The 15,561-nt window shown below is 37.0% G+C and overlaps 1 protein-coding gene across 4 annotated transcripts in view; it reads right to left on the bottom strand.

Moving 5' to 3' along the window:
* RIC1 (RIC1 homolog, RAB6A GEF complex partner 1) overlaps positions 1–15,561 on the bottom strand; it is a 146,373-nt gene that overhangs the window by 18,714 nt on the left and 112,098 nt on the right. For all 4 annotated transcript variants that reach the window (XM_041745431.1, XM_041745433.1, XM_041745432.1 and 1 more), the window contains 9 exons: positions 14,567–14,711; positions 13,855–13,903; positions 11,477–11,629; positions 9,883–10,086; positions 4,709–4,747; positions 4,260–4,370; positions 3,406–3,495; positions 2,627–2,787; positions 1,486–1,624 (listed from right to left, as the gene is read on the bottom strand). In XM_041745431.1, coding sequence (XP_041601365.1) covers positions 1,486–1,624; positions 2,627–2,787; positions 3,406–3,495; positions 4,260–4,370; positions 4,709–4,747; positions 9,883–10,086; positions 11,477–11,629; positions 13,855–13,903; positions 14,567–14,711 — 1,091 coding nt within the window. The remainder of the gene's footprint in view (positions 1–1,485; positions 1,625–2,626; positions 2,788–3,405; positions 3,496–4,259; positions 4,371–4,708; positions 4,748–9,882; positions 10,087–11,476; positions 11,630–13,854; positions 13,904–14,566; positions 14,712–15,561) is intronic.

Here is a 15,561-nt window from a genome sequence, read left to right as displayed (position 1 = left end):
ACTTGTAGCTGTCCTACAGAATGTTGTATACTCTGCTTCCTTGTGGTGTTACACTAAACCTCTACCCCTGTATTTCCTATGAATGAAACTTGACTCTAGAAGCTTGATTTAATTCAGGTTCAGTATTTTTGGCGGTAATTTCTCATGTGAACTTTAGGATGGATCATCCCAGGAAGCATGCTCCACTTGGTTCTCCCACTTGCAGTGATGCTAAGGTTGATTAACTAGGCTTACATAAGGCCACCTGATGCCCTCATTGTGACACTCCCCACCAACCTTTCATCTGATGACTTCATCCAATCATCACTGTCTGAATCAGTTACTGCCTTAGGTGGCTCCAAAAAGGTGACTCTGTTTGGGGTGACTGGGTGATGGTCACTGAGGGGGGCACTTGGCGGGATGAGCACTGGGTGTTATGCTATATGTTGGCAAATTGAACTCCAATTAAAAAAAAAAAGTGACTGTAATTCTTATCTTCCTCCTCATCTTTTAGCTACAATTCTTTTCTGTAACACAACTTTCTCTTTTCATCTAGGATTCTCTGGCTACATGAAATATAGTTTGAGGGGAAATGGAATCTAGATTTTGAAGATGAATGAATGCCTTAATAGGAAGTAAATATTGGGAAGACAGAGTTAACAAATGTATATAGTTTTCCTTTGAAAATAGGTTGCACAATGAGACAAAATTTGGAAATCATTCATGAACAAGAGCAGCCTTGGAATAGGAAGTTACACAACTTCATGGGTTTAACCAGAAACAGCATTATTTTCTCTTTCTTTATGGTAACTAATCATGGAATTCTCTATATTTTATATTCATTCCACTTCTTTCCTTCTTTTTCACTGCCAAGTTTGGTCACTAATACCCTTCCTTTAGATCATGATAGTGGCCTCTCAGCTACCCTCTCTACATCCCGTTTTGCCCTACTCTGGCTCATTTTCCTCCTTATAGTTAGACTAAACATTACAAAGCTTAGTTCTAGTAATACCCAGCTCAAAATGTAGACTTTAAAATTAAGTCCAGTCACTCTGAAGTTTTTTCGGTTCCCTGAGAGTGTCGTTTTTCTCTCTTACTGATGGGACTCTGCACTCCTGTTCCTGTTGACCTGATATTTCCACTTATTACTTAGGTAACCACCTCCCATCCGTCAGGCCTTCAGGCTGTAACTTAAATGGTACAAAAATCTCTGACTGTTTAGACTATTCCAGGCTTTCGTTCTACACTCTTACAGTGACCTTTACGACTTTCTGGTACACACATCAAAATTACAATTAACTATGCATGTAATTATTTCTTTATTGTCTAAAATCAAGTTTGTTTAGTCTGCCATCATACCCAGTATCTTCATGCAAAGCACATTTTAGACACTTGATATTTATTTGCTGAACAAATAGTTCCTGGTATCAACTTAAAATGCTAAGATGAAGTTGAAGATGATTAACTGAGATAAAGCTCTGAAGAGCTCTGGTAACAAAACAGTACCTGCTGTGGCATTTTCAGGGTGATTCCATTCTCTGTGCTCACTGAAGTCAGAGTGACAGACACGACCAGGAAAGGGTGAGGAATGTAGCGTGACATGGACACTTCTTGAAGAACCTGAATACCAGCAGTAGTATTTGGACTGAAAAAAAAAAAAAAAAAAAGAGAGAGAGAGAGAGAGAGAGAGAGAGAAGGATACCCACACATCTCAACATCAATGCTAACAAGTTTTTTGTTTTCCTTTCTTTTCCACTATCAAGCTTCTAATGGTGTTGGATTTCATGCTTTTGGAGGATCCAAAAGCCTTCTACCTATCATTTCCTCCCCCTAAAGTATTCTTCACTTCAGGTAGTAGACTGCTAAGGTTGAGATATCTAAAGAATACATATAGAAATAAGGAAGAAAGAAAGGGAATACAATGTAGAAGGAAAGGGAAAAAAAAAAAAAAAACTTGGAAAACTAGGAAAGGAAACTAGTAAGGAAAAAAATAGAAATAGTTCAGTTGCTTGAGAAAGGACATGGGTTCCATCAGAGGCTAGTAAAATTTCTTAATTTCTATCTTTACAGTATTCCTTAATCACTAAGCTATTTCAGCAAATACATACTTTATGGCTATCACAAGAGCAAAATAGAACTCAAGAGGTGTGGTCTAAACACTGTAAACCAACCAGATGCCAAGAAGAGTACAGGCAACAACACAGCAGTAACAAGAACTGCCACCCCTCCCACCAGACTGCAGCCATCTCTCACCCAGTGGGAATTACTGAGTCTGCTGAGGACATGCTGCCCAAGACCTTCAGCCAGTGAAACACCTTCAAAACTCCCCCAGTGTCCACATCAGCATAGTTAGTAACCGCTTATTTTCAAGATTGTGAAAAAAAAAAACCTGGTTATCCCATCCCAAACCAGATTTTTTTTTTCCAAACAAACCCAGTAAGAGCAGCTAAAGACATTATTGTAGGCTATTTATTTAGGTAGCTAAAAAATAACTACATGAATATCACTAAATATAAAATGTCTTATTTTTTCACTTCTAAAACAAAGGAAACTGAACACAAAACCAGAATGACTTTTAAGAAAATAAAAACAACAGAGGAAGGATATACACAGAAGCAAAGTGACTTGTTGCATGACACGCACTTACCCATCAGATTTTCTTTCAATACTGTAGAGGCATATTGAACAGTCTGCTCTAAATACGATTACCATGTCCCGGAAGACACTAAGCAGTAATGTTTCTGCTTGAGCTTTGGTGATGTGAGCAAAGGCGTTGTCCAGATTTGATGTTCGCAAGTAGACTCTGAGCTGAAGAACACAGAAACAAAAGAAACTGTAAAAACAAGACGCCTATACCACAGACTAAATACTTTAGACAAGCTGCTTTTTATCTATTCACTTCAAGTAAGAGAAGTTTAAAGACTATTCTGAGCATTAATAATAAATGAATACTGTTTGTAATTTCACAGGGTAGGCTTATTCTACAAATAACCAAAAGACAAAGTGATTAAAATTGGGAATGTACTATTATGAGGTTCTCCTTCTAAAGGCTTGCATATCTAGACCTGAGACAAGTAGACCAGCACTTTCTAAAAACATCAACCTGCAAATCAATAAATTAATAAATCTCTAAGGACAGCCCTCCTTAACAATCTTTATTACTTACAAACTTTACAGAGAATATCTAACAGCTAAAATCCTTAGAAAAAGTTATCTCAGAAGTTCTGATTATCCCTTTAAAAACATTTTTTAAAGTAGTAACCTGCTACAAAGTGTCATTTAGATAAAAATGCCAAATTCTTAATTAAAAAATAAAATACTAAAAAAATAAAATGCTTTATTCATTTTCCAAAAATTGTATTAAACCAATGTTTAGTATCTTTAAAATATAAAAATCTGTTATTTCTGAGAGAAAAAATTCCTTACCTCTTCTTGACGGTCACTTATGTTATAACATGCCAGGACAATAAAATCATCCCACCAGGCTAAACCACCTGTCACAATCATATTTTGCTCCTTAAAAGAGAATTTAAAAAAAAAAAAAAAGGATTTACTTTTACTTATGCTGCCAGGAATTACAATAAGTAACATCCTTATAAAATATTCCTAAGCTGACAATGAGAGCTCAAAATTATTTCTGCTCTATTCTCTATTCCCTCAATTAAGTATTACTCTGGGGCCTTTATTAAAAATGACTCATATCCTATTTTGGAAAAACAAACATTTCTGTAATTAACTGGGTACCCTGTAGCACAATTAGTCCCCTATTCAGCAGACTTGGGTTTAAAATCTGGCTTTATCACTTATCAGCTTCTTGACCCTGAATCCTAATTTCTCTTCTATAAAATGGTAACAACAGTGCCCTCTCTCAGTTAGGAAGATCAGTGAGGTAGAAAATGGTAAAGGCCCCTTAAAGCACACAGCAGGAACCTACTACACGTTAACATCCTTGTCTTTTCCTATTTGATTCTTGCAAAATCCAACTGTATGTGTTGGATTTTGGAAATGATCTCAAATACAGAGGAAATTTATTCTGCTCACATCTGATGGACTCAACATGGAATAGAAGAATAAATCCTCAAGTTAAAAACCAACAAACCATCTCAATACAAAACCCTTTATCAAGTACTTCATCAGAACGGACCCTTAGATATCATCTAACATCATTTTTTAGTATTTGATATTTTTTAATAACCAAATAGTGGCTTCCATTAGAGTTATTTCATATGGTAGTTCTCTTACACTCGGAGAAATCAGTTTTTAATTTCAAAAAGACTAACCTGGGTAATGTTTCCAAAAAGTTTCCATTTTTTGGTGAGTAAAGAGTAATGTGCAAAACCAAACTTGCCAACCACAGCAATATTCTGTCCAAGCTTATCAATAGCTGAAAACTAATTTAAAAAAAAGATTAAGAACTCTTCCTTGCAAACCTATATCCTTATATTAAGTATAAAGAGCTTAGCATTGTTGTGTCAGGCAAACAGACTATAATAAATGCTTGCTAAGTGAATTAAATATAAATTGCTATATTTAAAAATATAAGTATTCATACACAAGTTACATTTCACCAAATTATAGATGTTAATATGCTAACGATATACAACAGATCAAGTATTAAAATTTTACTATTATTGATGCACCCACCGAAAAAGGCTCAATTCCCAGAATGCCTCTTGCAGCAAACGCTATCCAATAAAAGTTAACATCAACAAAATAACAAATAACTCACCCGTATAGGCCAATTGCTCTCTAGATAGGTGTTGGAAATCTACAGAAAATAATACATCAATTTGGTAAGACTTCTGAAAAGTATTTAAACTTAAAGCACTTAAAGCTTTAACGTTACGAGATTCATTTTCCTGTACAATGTTTGAAGTGTTCCCAAATACCGGGTATTACTAGCAGAGTACTTGGAATTTACCGTTTAAATACCAGGCCATATTTCACATCTCCTGTCTTCAGCATTTCATTATGAATTTCTAGACATCAGGCTTTTCCTACACTGCTTTTTCTCTACATTCGCTGTTTTTGTCTATTTTAAATACTAAACACGCAATAACTGCAGACTGACAAAAGATTTTTAGAGAACCAGCCATGAGGGCAACCAGGAATTGTGGACATGAAAAGTTTGAGTTTCCTGACTGGCACCATTACAAAACTACCCTAACTAAGAAAATTACAGGGACGCCTGGGGTGGCTCAGTGGTTGAGCATCTGCCTTAAGCCCAGGACGTGATCCTGGAGTCCTGGGATCGAGTCCCACATCTGGCTCCCTGCATGGAGCCCGCTTCTCCCTCTATTTATGTCTCTGCCTCTCCCTCTCTCTGTCTCTCATGAGTAAATAAAATCTTTAAAAGAAGAAAACTAGAGCCTCGCAAGAGTTTTGTTTTTGTTTTTTAATGGAGATATTTTTATTACTTTTATGTCTTCTGATTAAAATAGCAAAATACTATTATATATGTAAACAATATAAAAATGGACAAAGGACTAAATGAAATTCTGTTCTATCACTGCTCCAGGGATAACCACTGGTGAGTCTTGATTCTCTCTACACATCCATACGCATGTGTATCTAAGCTAAGCTATTTTACTGGGGTAGTCAACCTATTCATGTGTAAGGCCTCTGAAGATATGAACTCTTTAACTGCAATGTAAGTAGGAAATGTACCTTCCCATGATTTCTCTCTCAGAGCTCTGGACATGGGGACATGGGGTCTTTGTATTACTCTAACAAGAAGTTGAAGCCTGAAAGATTCTTCCATAAGATATCAAAGTAGATTATATAAATCCTAGCTTTGCTGACACTGACCTCTCCACTAGCCTACAGATTAAGCAGTTTTCATGAGCACGTGGGACTATGGTGTAAAACAGAACAACAGAGAGAAAAAGGGAAAGACCCTTCTGTTCCTGCAATAAAAGAACCTCAATTTATTCAGATTCATTTTCACTGCACTTCAAGTATGACTTTTTTTAAAAAAAAAAAAAAAGAAAGCCAAATTTAAAAGCCAGTATAATACAATTCAATCTAATAAGATTCTCTGTGTAATGTGAAAACAACAAAAATCAAGTAAAAATAATGTGCAGAAAACATCAGTATTAACCTTGATTAAATGTATTCACAAAAGTATCTGTTAGATTTACTTATTATCTAGTAAGTCAACCTGAAATCTAAATAAATAAACAGCTTTTAGTTCTGTTGTTAGAAGTTCTCAACCCCCAAACCCCCTCCAAAAAAAGAAGTTCTCAACCCCAGTGCTAGTTTGTGGAAGCCAACCTTGCAGAATTAAAGGTTATGGTGTCATGACATATGCTTGAAAAAGGATGAACACATATCTTAACAGACATGCTGCACTGCCCAGGCCAGGCAATAAAGTTCCCTATGGTGGCTGACATCAGTTCAAGAAGCATGGTAATCTGAGGTAACCATTAGGCGCTGAGATAAGAGTTCAAAGTAGTTTTGTGCAAGCCTGGAAGTGAATTCTGTTCTTGGATGAAGAAAATCAAAATAGTCACTTGAAGAAGGATGTCCCTAGAGTATAAATGAGCCAGCCACCCAGAACACTAAAAAGAACTCCCACTTCCCCCAAACTCTGGTGTTTCCTAAGTATTTGTGGGTGAAGTGTGAGGTAGGATCTCACTGCCAACGTGGATTCCAACTTGAAGGGTTTCCAACCATGGGCATCAAGGTAAAATTTTATCTTATGATCTACTCTCTAATGAATATCCGTACGAGAAAAGAATTTTATTCTTTTAACCTCTAAGAATGTAAGAGGTGCTACAAACTACAAATGGTTTATTTTCAAAGCTCATAGTTTAAATCTACAATGAAGCTTTACTTCTGATTCAGCTGTACGTCTGAAGATGCTGTGAAATGAAAAATGAAACTTTTCCCTAGTAGATTACATTTACAGATCCTTGTGTCACCTGAACTTTGTGCCCTACCCCTAATACTGAGAACAGGAAATGGCAGGAGTAAGGAAAGCACAAACTAATGAATCATGAAGAATTCATGCCAGGAATTCGTCCTCAGGGCACAAGAGTCATGCCAGGACACTAAGTGCTAAAGTATAAAATCTCTAATTCTTAACATCTTAGGATATCTCAGTCTCTCAAAAACAAAACAAAACCCTAAATCTACCTTTTTCCCCCCTTAAAGTCATTTTGCTAAAACCCTGTGTCTTGCCTAGACTGCTTTTGTCTGTACGTGGTGAGACTGTAAGAGCCATCCTCTTAGCACATCTGATCCGTGCCAAATACCACACCTGCTCCATTTGATACACCTCCTTGGAAGGAGAGCAAATCATTTATAAATGAAATAGCCTTTAAAATCCTCTCTGCTGATATCCCTAGCATATTTTGTGAAGCTTATTTTTTCCAAATAGCCAGGTTAACTATAAAACCAACATTTCAGGACAGTGGATGATAATGATTCATGTACCTTTCAGAAATAAATGTTTATATCATACAAAGTACTGAGTGTTAAAATAAATAGCAGTCCAAGAAGGAATATACCCTAAAACAATGAGGGCGGTGGTGTTTTAATTCACATTTGTGCTCCGTCTGTGAACTACTCTAAAAATTTTTTAAATCTGTAGCTAGTAAAACTAAACATAAACACATACACACACGAGAAAAGCATCATCCCTACCAGCAGCTACCAACCCTGCTGCTGACAAGTATATATGTGTATTAAATTAAAGGGAAAAAAAAACATATTTAACATAGAATCTTCTGATCGGGAAACTAACAAGTGTAAGGTAGAAGGTCTAAACAAATGAAAAATCCAGTTGTCTAGATGAGGGACAGAGAAAAATTAGTTGGAACTCATTTGATGAACTCTAAACTGTATAAGAATACAAAATCATGTAAACAAAGTCACTTGATGGGGTTGTGGGCATTTATCCCAGACAAGAGCCTATGTTGAAGGAGGAATTAAACAGGCACCCATGTTTCTTCAGGGAATCATTACTAATGGCTAAAAAGCCCAGAAGGTAAAGCATTAGCATTATATGGACACTGTAAACCACCAAACCAAAACACTCTCATGATGATGCCTTGATGCATTTGGCTGGAGTGCCAGCAAACAAAGTATAGGCAAATTGTAATGAAACGCTGCCTATTTAATAGACACATTCTATGTCTTAGCTCAAGGTCAACAGTACATTATATGATTTAACATTTAATACCTAGAGTTCTTACAACAGGTTAGATTGTTACTTTACATTATGGTAAGGATAAGTCTGACACTACGTAAGCAGGACATTGCTCTGCCATGTGACCTTGGGCAAGTCACCTAACTGCTCTGAGCCTCAGTTTCCTCATGTAACAAATCCAATTGGACTACATGATCTCTACAGTCCTTCCAGCTCTAAAAATTCTATGAGTCTATTATAACTTAATTGTTTTGGGAATACAACTCTGACATTATTTTTCTTAGTTTTAAAAAAAGTAAAAAAGGTAAAGCTAGAGTCAAACAAGTTCATCTTCCCGGATAGTTTCAGTATCTAAAGAATAAAATCACAAAGGAATACTGCTAGTATCTCCTACTTTGCATAAAGTGGTAAAATCAGCGTGATACACTACTAATATGGGATACTTCAGAGATGGCTAAGAATCACAGAATCACTGAATTTTTGAGCTGGAAGGAAATTAGATTGTTATTGCCTGATGGATTTTTGAGTTCCAGACCTACCTTCTTTGATCCTCTGCTCTACTTGGCTCTCTGGCAACACAGACCTGGCTAGGCAGAACTGGCATTGATGCTAGGTCAGTGTAGAATGAATAGTTCAAAGTATGGGGAAATGAAAATAGCAGAGGAATGGCTATAGGAGAGAAGGGAGCAGTGGAAAATTTTAGTCAAGGAGGCAGCCGATGCAGATTTATTTCATAACTGTTAACTATTTATCAAATGGTATGCACACTGTTTGATTTTATGAATTTATTAATGTCAGTTAGATACATTTTCTTTGAGTGTATACCACATGTCAGTGCAGGAGACACTCCTCCTTCAACGTTTCACATACTGACCGTTCGTGTCTCATCTCCACTTAAAGTCAACTGAAAATAACATGGGAGCTGAACAAGCTAGTAAAGTAACAGCACAGAATGAAGAAGGGGGTCAAGAATTGTGGATACAGAACCTGACGAAAAGAAACAAACACAAGAATAGGCTCTGATGTACCTAAGACACTTCGGTATCAGCAGGGGAAGGAAGACACTCAGGACTTATACAATTGTGTATGAAAATTTCTTTCAAGAAGCCTCAATTTACTGATTTACCCAAATTAATTTTATTTGGTATAAAAATTCAGAATTGATTTCCATGTTAAATGTCAATTTATCAGAATTTTTAAAAGAAACTGATAATTTAAAAGTTATACCAGAACGAGTAAGTAATTTGGAATAAGATTTATGTAATAATAAAATTATTAATAATAAGGTTCTAGAGTGTGTCTGCAAGTCTGCAATTTGAGTTTAAAATAGGCAGTTAACCTCAAAACGTACCCACTGGGACGACAAGGTCAGCTGCACAGGGTCCTCATCGGCACTGTCACTTTCCATGAATCACTACACTTTTGCCAATGCAAATCCACAGAGCTAAATTTATACCCAAAAGGTTGGGGGCTGGGGAGGGCTGGAAATAGTATAAAGTTGTGCTCATTCCAGAGGGTAAAGCATAAACTTGCATGTTTTGGACTAGTGGGCTTAAAGCAAGTAGGCACACGTGCTACATCAGTGGCAAGAAAGGAAGAAAACAAGACAGAAAAGCGAAGAGAGGTGACAGTCAAAAAGGTTAAAAAGTTTCTCTGTTTTCTAAAGCAACAGAAGAAATATTTAAAACTCCGCTCCAGATGCTATTTTACCAAGGACTAAAGTCAACAATCCATAGTCACTGAAGACTTACCTGTACCACATGCCAATGCCGATGTCCAAGCAAAGTGCTTAAACCCTGAGACTCTAAACCGCTGTCAGCGAAGGGGCTCTTGCCCCCACCAGCCTTATGCTCAGAGTGTGCTGATGAACTCCTGGCACTCTGGGTTTGCGAGGCCTCTCCACAGTTCAAGTACAATCGATCCTCCCCCTGAAGCAGCACTTGCTCCTGGTTACTCTAGATGAAGGAGAAAGGAAGCACAGGGCAAAGAAGGAAAGTAAATAAAACAACTCAGTATCAGGTAACAGAAAATAAGTAATACCTTGATTTAGTTTTATTACAGGAAATGCACCATGCATCTCAACGTTGATTTTACTCACTACTTATCATCTACAGTTTACAAACGAGTTTCACTTAAAATACCTCATGAGTGGTGGCAAGAAGGAGGGGAGGATTACCAGTGGGGATAACAGATGCTGAAGGATCTTTTAAACCCTGAGGAGGAGGAGAAGGAAGAGAAGGAAGAGGAGCAGCCCAAGTCTGTGGTCCAGGTTCAGAACAATTCAACACTCACTTGGGTAAATGCTTGGCTACTGCCAAGGACTGTGCCAGGCTCTGAGAATATTTAGACAAATAAGACAATTTCTACTTTTAGTGCTTATGCCCTGGTTTTCAGTTAGAAGACCAGTTCTCTCACATATAGGTATATTATTCACTGAGTATTCCATCAGACAGAAAGCACCTCAGCCTCTTACCTTTCCATGTTAGTTCAAATGCCGTCAAATGCCATAAAAATCTGCCTTTAAATTATGATTTGGGATAGGGAAGGGGAAGAATTACCCTCTTCTTATCTTTCGGGGGATTCTTATTCTTCAGCTACCGTCATGAAATCTTGATCCAGGGTACTGTCAAATTCCTTCTCAGTTTATTGTAATTACAAGTTTTAATTAGAAACTGGTTGTACCAAATACTTAAAAACCCACTGGTGGCAGATGTGAAGGCATACACTTCTAATATGTAACCCATACTATTTTTATATGTTAACAATATGTAATATTATTAATATGTGGTTTCAATTTCATAAAACATGAGGATTTTATACTATAATTTGGGGCAGTGTTTCCCAAGGCATATTTTCTTCAAAGTGTTCCTTAAAAATTCATAGTTAAGTAAGCGTGGGAACATTGTTTTTCATATACCAACTCCTGGATTTTCACAACGCACATGAGCATATGACAGACACTGCAGTCCTGCAATAAAGAAATTTCTACGGCCCTAACTTCCTTATTTCACTAACAGGACAACAGAACTTGTCCTTATCCTGTGCAACTACTACTGATTCTGCTAAGTATTGCCTTGTGGAGCACATTTTAGGAAATTCTATTCAAATAAAGACTAAATTAAGTTATTCAAGTAAATCTATAAACACTGCTTTCCCTCTAATGGCTTGTGATCCTATTTAAAAAAAAAAAAAAGCTGCTCAGAAGTAAAATTTTGGTTTAAATTATTAAAAAGAAAAACAATCACAAAAAATATACAAAAGAAGATATTCCACCAATTTGAGAAGAATCTGATAGTCTACTACAAAAGCCACTAAAAATAAACAGCTGTAATTTAAAACACTTACCATACAAGGGTTTACAGTGAGTACACTCTTGATAAACTGAAACAGCAGAATGCCGGGCTGTTTAACTACACTCTTGAAGTCAGACTCAATTCCAGAGTTGTGAGCACCAAATCCGCTGACTACCCAGAGGTGATAGCCTTCTGCTCCCCAGCTCTTGGAGAGAAGGGGAAGGGGAAGAAAAATCAGGGCAATCAAGTTTGTTAATCTTTCCTAGCTTCAAATATTCAAATCCTGAAACAACCAACAGCAGCATCACCAATGATTTCAAAAGGCTGGACCAATTCTGAGAAGCTGTACAGACAAGAATCCTAGCCACACCTGCTCACCTTAGCCCTCCCCCTCCAGTGGAAACCACCATTACCGCTCTCCACCTGGAAGAGTGGACTCATTACATACCAATGTTAACCCCAAATCCTAAGAAACACTGTTCTCTGTAACTTCTCCGTTAATTTAATTGAACTGCCTCTCAAATACAAAGAAATTCCTTGCAGAGGAAGACCCATGTGACCTGGCTGACACATGACAAAGCAGCACCCAGAACAGATGCAGTCTGAGCAAAGAACACTCGAATGCAAACTATGAGACTAAGGTTTTTCGTTCCAGCCTAGCTGCCGTTCTGCAGCAGAATCTTGGCTAAGTTATTTGGTTTTCTCCGGGTATACGTTTCTTCCACTATAAAATGAGAAGGCTCAAATAAGCTCTCCAGGACCAATTTTAATATTGTATAACTACATTCCATGATAGTTTAGTTTTCTTGTGTTTGTCTCTACGATTAGTGATTCCTAATCTACAAAGTCAAGAAAATAGGAGAGGGAAAATAAATTGTTGCTAAATTTCTAAAGCTTCATAGAAGTTTTGCTCTCCTATCATAAAAGTTGAACAGTGAACTAAAATGCTTAGATTCTTAGTTTGTTATTAATATATCAACTTAGTGAGGCTAAAAACACTGGTTGTTGCATGCCACTCAAAAACACTGATGGGCAGTTATATAAATCATCTGTTCAAAAACTTATTTTAAAATATGAAGGTGGGGATCCCTGGGTGGCGCAGCGGTTTGGCGCCTGCCTTTGGCCCAGGGCGCGATCCTGGAGACCCGGGATCGAATCCCACGTCAGGCTCCCGGTTCATGGAGCCTGCTTCTCCCTCTGCCTGTGTCTCTGCCTCTCTCTCTCTCTCTGTGACTATCATAAATAAATAAAAATTTAAAAAAAAAATAATAAAATATGAAGGTGGAAAGAGACAGCAAATGGGGTCCTTGGTAGTGAAAGATTGGGAACCATTCCTCAAGGCAACCACAGTGGTTTTCATTCTTCAAGAAACTCAAGATCAGAAAATGTCTTCCTCTATGAGGCAAGGGAGAAAGGCAGTGAACAAGTCTCACAGCCACTAATTTCATAGATGATACACAGAAGGGCTACAGTAAGAAAATGTCTTTATGTAAACACAGGGGTTACACCTCACTGCTTTCTACAGAAACTCTTAAAAATATGTAATCAATAAAAATATTGTTACTACAGTGACTTTAATTATCTTGACAGATATCTATGGGAAGTTTTAATTTTTTTTAATTTTTTTTATTATTATTTATTTATGATAGTCACAGAGAGAGAGAGAGGCAGAGACACAGGCAGAGGGAGAAGCAGGCTCCATGCACCGGGAGCCCGATGTGGGATTCGATCCCGGGTCTCCAGGGTCGCGCCCTGGGCCAAAGGCAGGCGCCGAACCGCTGCACCACCCAGGGATCCCTATGGGAAGTTTTAAAAATATGATCAAATAATGTCCAAATCCTCCAGGAAAAACACCCAAAGAGCATTTCACTTTATGTTAAAAAGAAATGAGGCCATGAGAAATGGGTGCTAGTGAGTCACATAAGGAATTGAGGTATGCTTTGGAAGAACAAAAGCCTGATTTGAATAGTTCCTATGTTCCCAAAGATGGCAGGGACTTGCTATATACATAGAAGCAAAATCAAAAACAAGTACTGGAAATTGGGCAGCTTGATTTTAAAAAATACTTTCATCAAAGCAAGAACTGTGTAAGAAGAGTCTGCTGAGATTAAAATAGTTTTGTAATTTTACCAGAGCCAAGAAGAGGAAAAAAAGGAAGAAGAAAAATCCAAGTTCGTCACACTATAGAAATATACATGTTATAAATATATTTATGTAACTATAAATGATGTATCATATATGTACTACGTACACACACACACACCTTTTTTTTTTTTTCAGTAGGGTCCACGGCCAGCATGGAGCCCAGTGCTGGGCTTGAACATAGGACCCTGAGATCAAGACCCAAGCTGAGATCAAGAACTGGACCCGTAACTGACTGAGCCACCCAGGCACCCCACAATATACCAGTATTTTACAGAAAGTATTTACCATAGAGTTGATCTTAAGGGGATCCTTTTTGGTACCATCAGACCTATAACTGAAACAGAACAGAAACTTGGTTAAAAACAGTCTTCTATTATGCAGAATATTTGGCTTCAGTTTTTTAAAAACTCAAATTGATTTTGAAATACATAATAATGCATGAAATATGAGAATGTTGGTTGATGTACCTAGGCACATCACCTAGACAGTCTTTCAGGTGCTGAGTAACTTCTTGACAGGGTCATACAGTTTGGGAAGAGGTATTCATTTTGTCATGACTAAGGTTCAAAGTAGCAAATGGAGTGGGCAGAGATATAAATCCAATGAGTTAACCTACATCAACCCAATAAGATAATGCCATTTTCCACTTCCTACTAGCTACTTACGTACATGACTTCTGCTTTATTAGATCATAAGCTACCTGAAGGCAAAACCCCATGTGATTTAGCCTTGAATCTAACATGCTCTCATATATACAAGAGGGGTTCAACAAATAAATGCACTGTTACCAAATAAACAATGCGTTTTAAAAGGATGCATGTTTAGAGAATCAGTATATCCTGAACAAATTAGTTCTGAACCTTACAAATTGTTTTAAGGTTAAGCATCAAGTAAAGCAGAAGGCTAGCTTTTGTACGACACAAAATTTCTGTGTATGTGTATTTTCTTAGAGATAATGGGAGTTATTTTTGTCTCCAAGTTGTCTTTATTCACTCACGCAAAATCTCCTCCAAGCGTACAAATCAGCTGGGCTCCAAACACACTCCATAAAGAAAGGCCTCCATTTTCCCAGGTCACTATTACAACACTATTGTCAGGAGACCACTTGACCAATTTAACAGCTCCTGTTTTATTCCAAATATCTGTTAAGAAATTGTGAGAAGAGTTAAAAATAAATGATTCCTTCAGAAACAGTATTTTTTAGTCTGTATTTTTTCAAGTTGAAATAAAATAGAAACACCTGTCTGCTTCAAATAATGAGATGAATCCTACTCATTTCAGGTCATGTACAATGAGTAAGGCCACTACCCTTGACTGAAGCAGAACAAACTCAGCTGCCAAGAAATTTTTAAAAAGTGAGAGCCATTTTGGGCCACTATCAGCCCGAATAACTACAACTGTGCAGTTTTAGAAGTCTTTGGCTCTGGGCAATTCAGTTTCTATAAAATAAGGATAATGAGTTGAATGATTCAACACTGAATGTCAAAGTAGTCTGCAAAGTATAAGGTGTTTTAGAATATAAAATACTATTGTACCACCATCTTCATGCTCCATTGGCAATATTAGAGGGATCCAAGTTAAAGTAAATTGAAGTTTAATCTTCTATTAAGATTATGTAGGTCAACTCCAGCTTGAGTACTCCAGGTGTTCATATCTTCTATTAACTAATAATTATTCTTTCAATACCATAGATAATTTCACCATGTAGTAAAACACAAGTTTCCCAACTACAGAGTTAAGTGAAATATGCTAGTGTTTCCTGTCAATAATTCAAAACCAGGTATAGTATCATTTTCTTTAAAATTCTTTTCATTTGTAGTATTAATACATTTTGCCATAAAATACAGAATATCTGCTACAAAGGGAAGGATTATATAGATTTTAGTCTACAGAAGACAGGCTTGGTTAACAGAGAGAACTCCTTTCTGCCTAGTTTGAATCCTCACATTAGTAATCCCCACCATTATGAATAACCATGTTATTCGTGCAGAT

This window comes from Vulpes lagopus, chromosome 2 (assembly GCF_018345385.1).
Source record: "Vulpes lagopus strain Blue_001 chromosome 2, ASM1834538v1, whole genome shotgun sequence".
In the NCBI taxonomy this organism is placed as follows: Eukaryota; Metazoa; Chordata; class Mammalia; order Carnivora; family Canidae; genus Vulpes; species Vulpes lagopus.
Note: the sequence above shows the minus strand (reverse complement) of the source record. Positions and strands in the feature narration are given on the sequence as shown.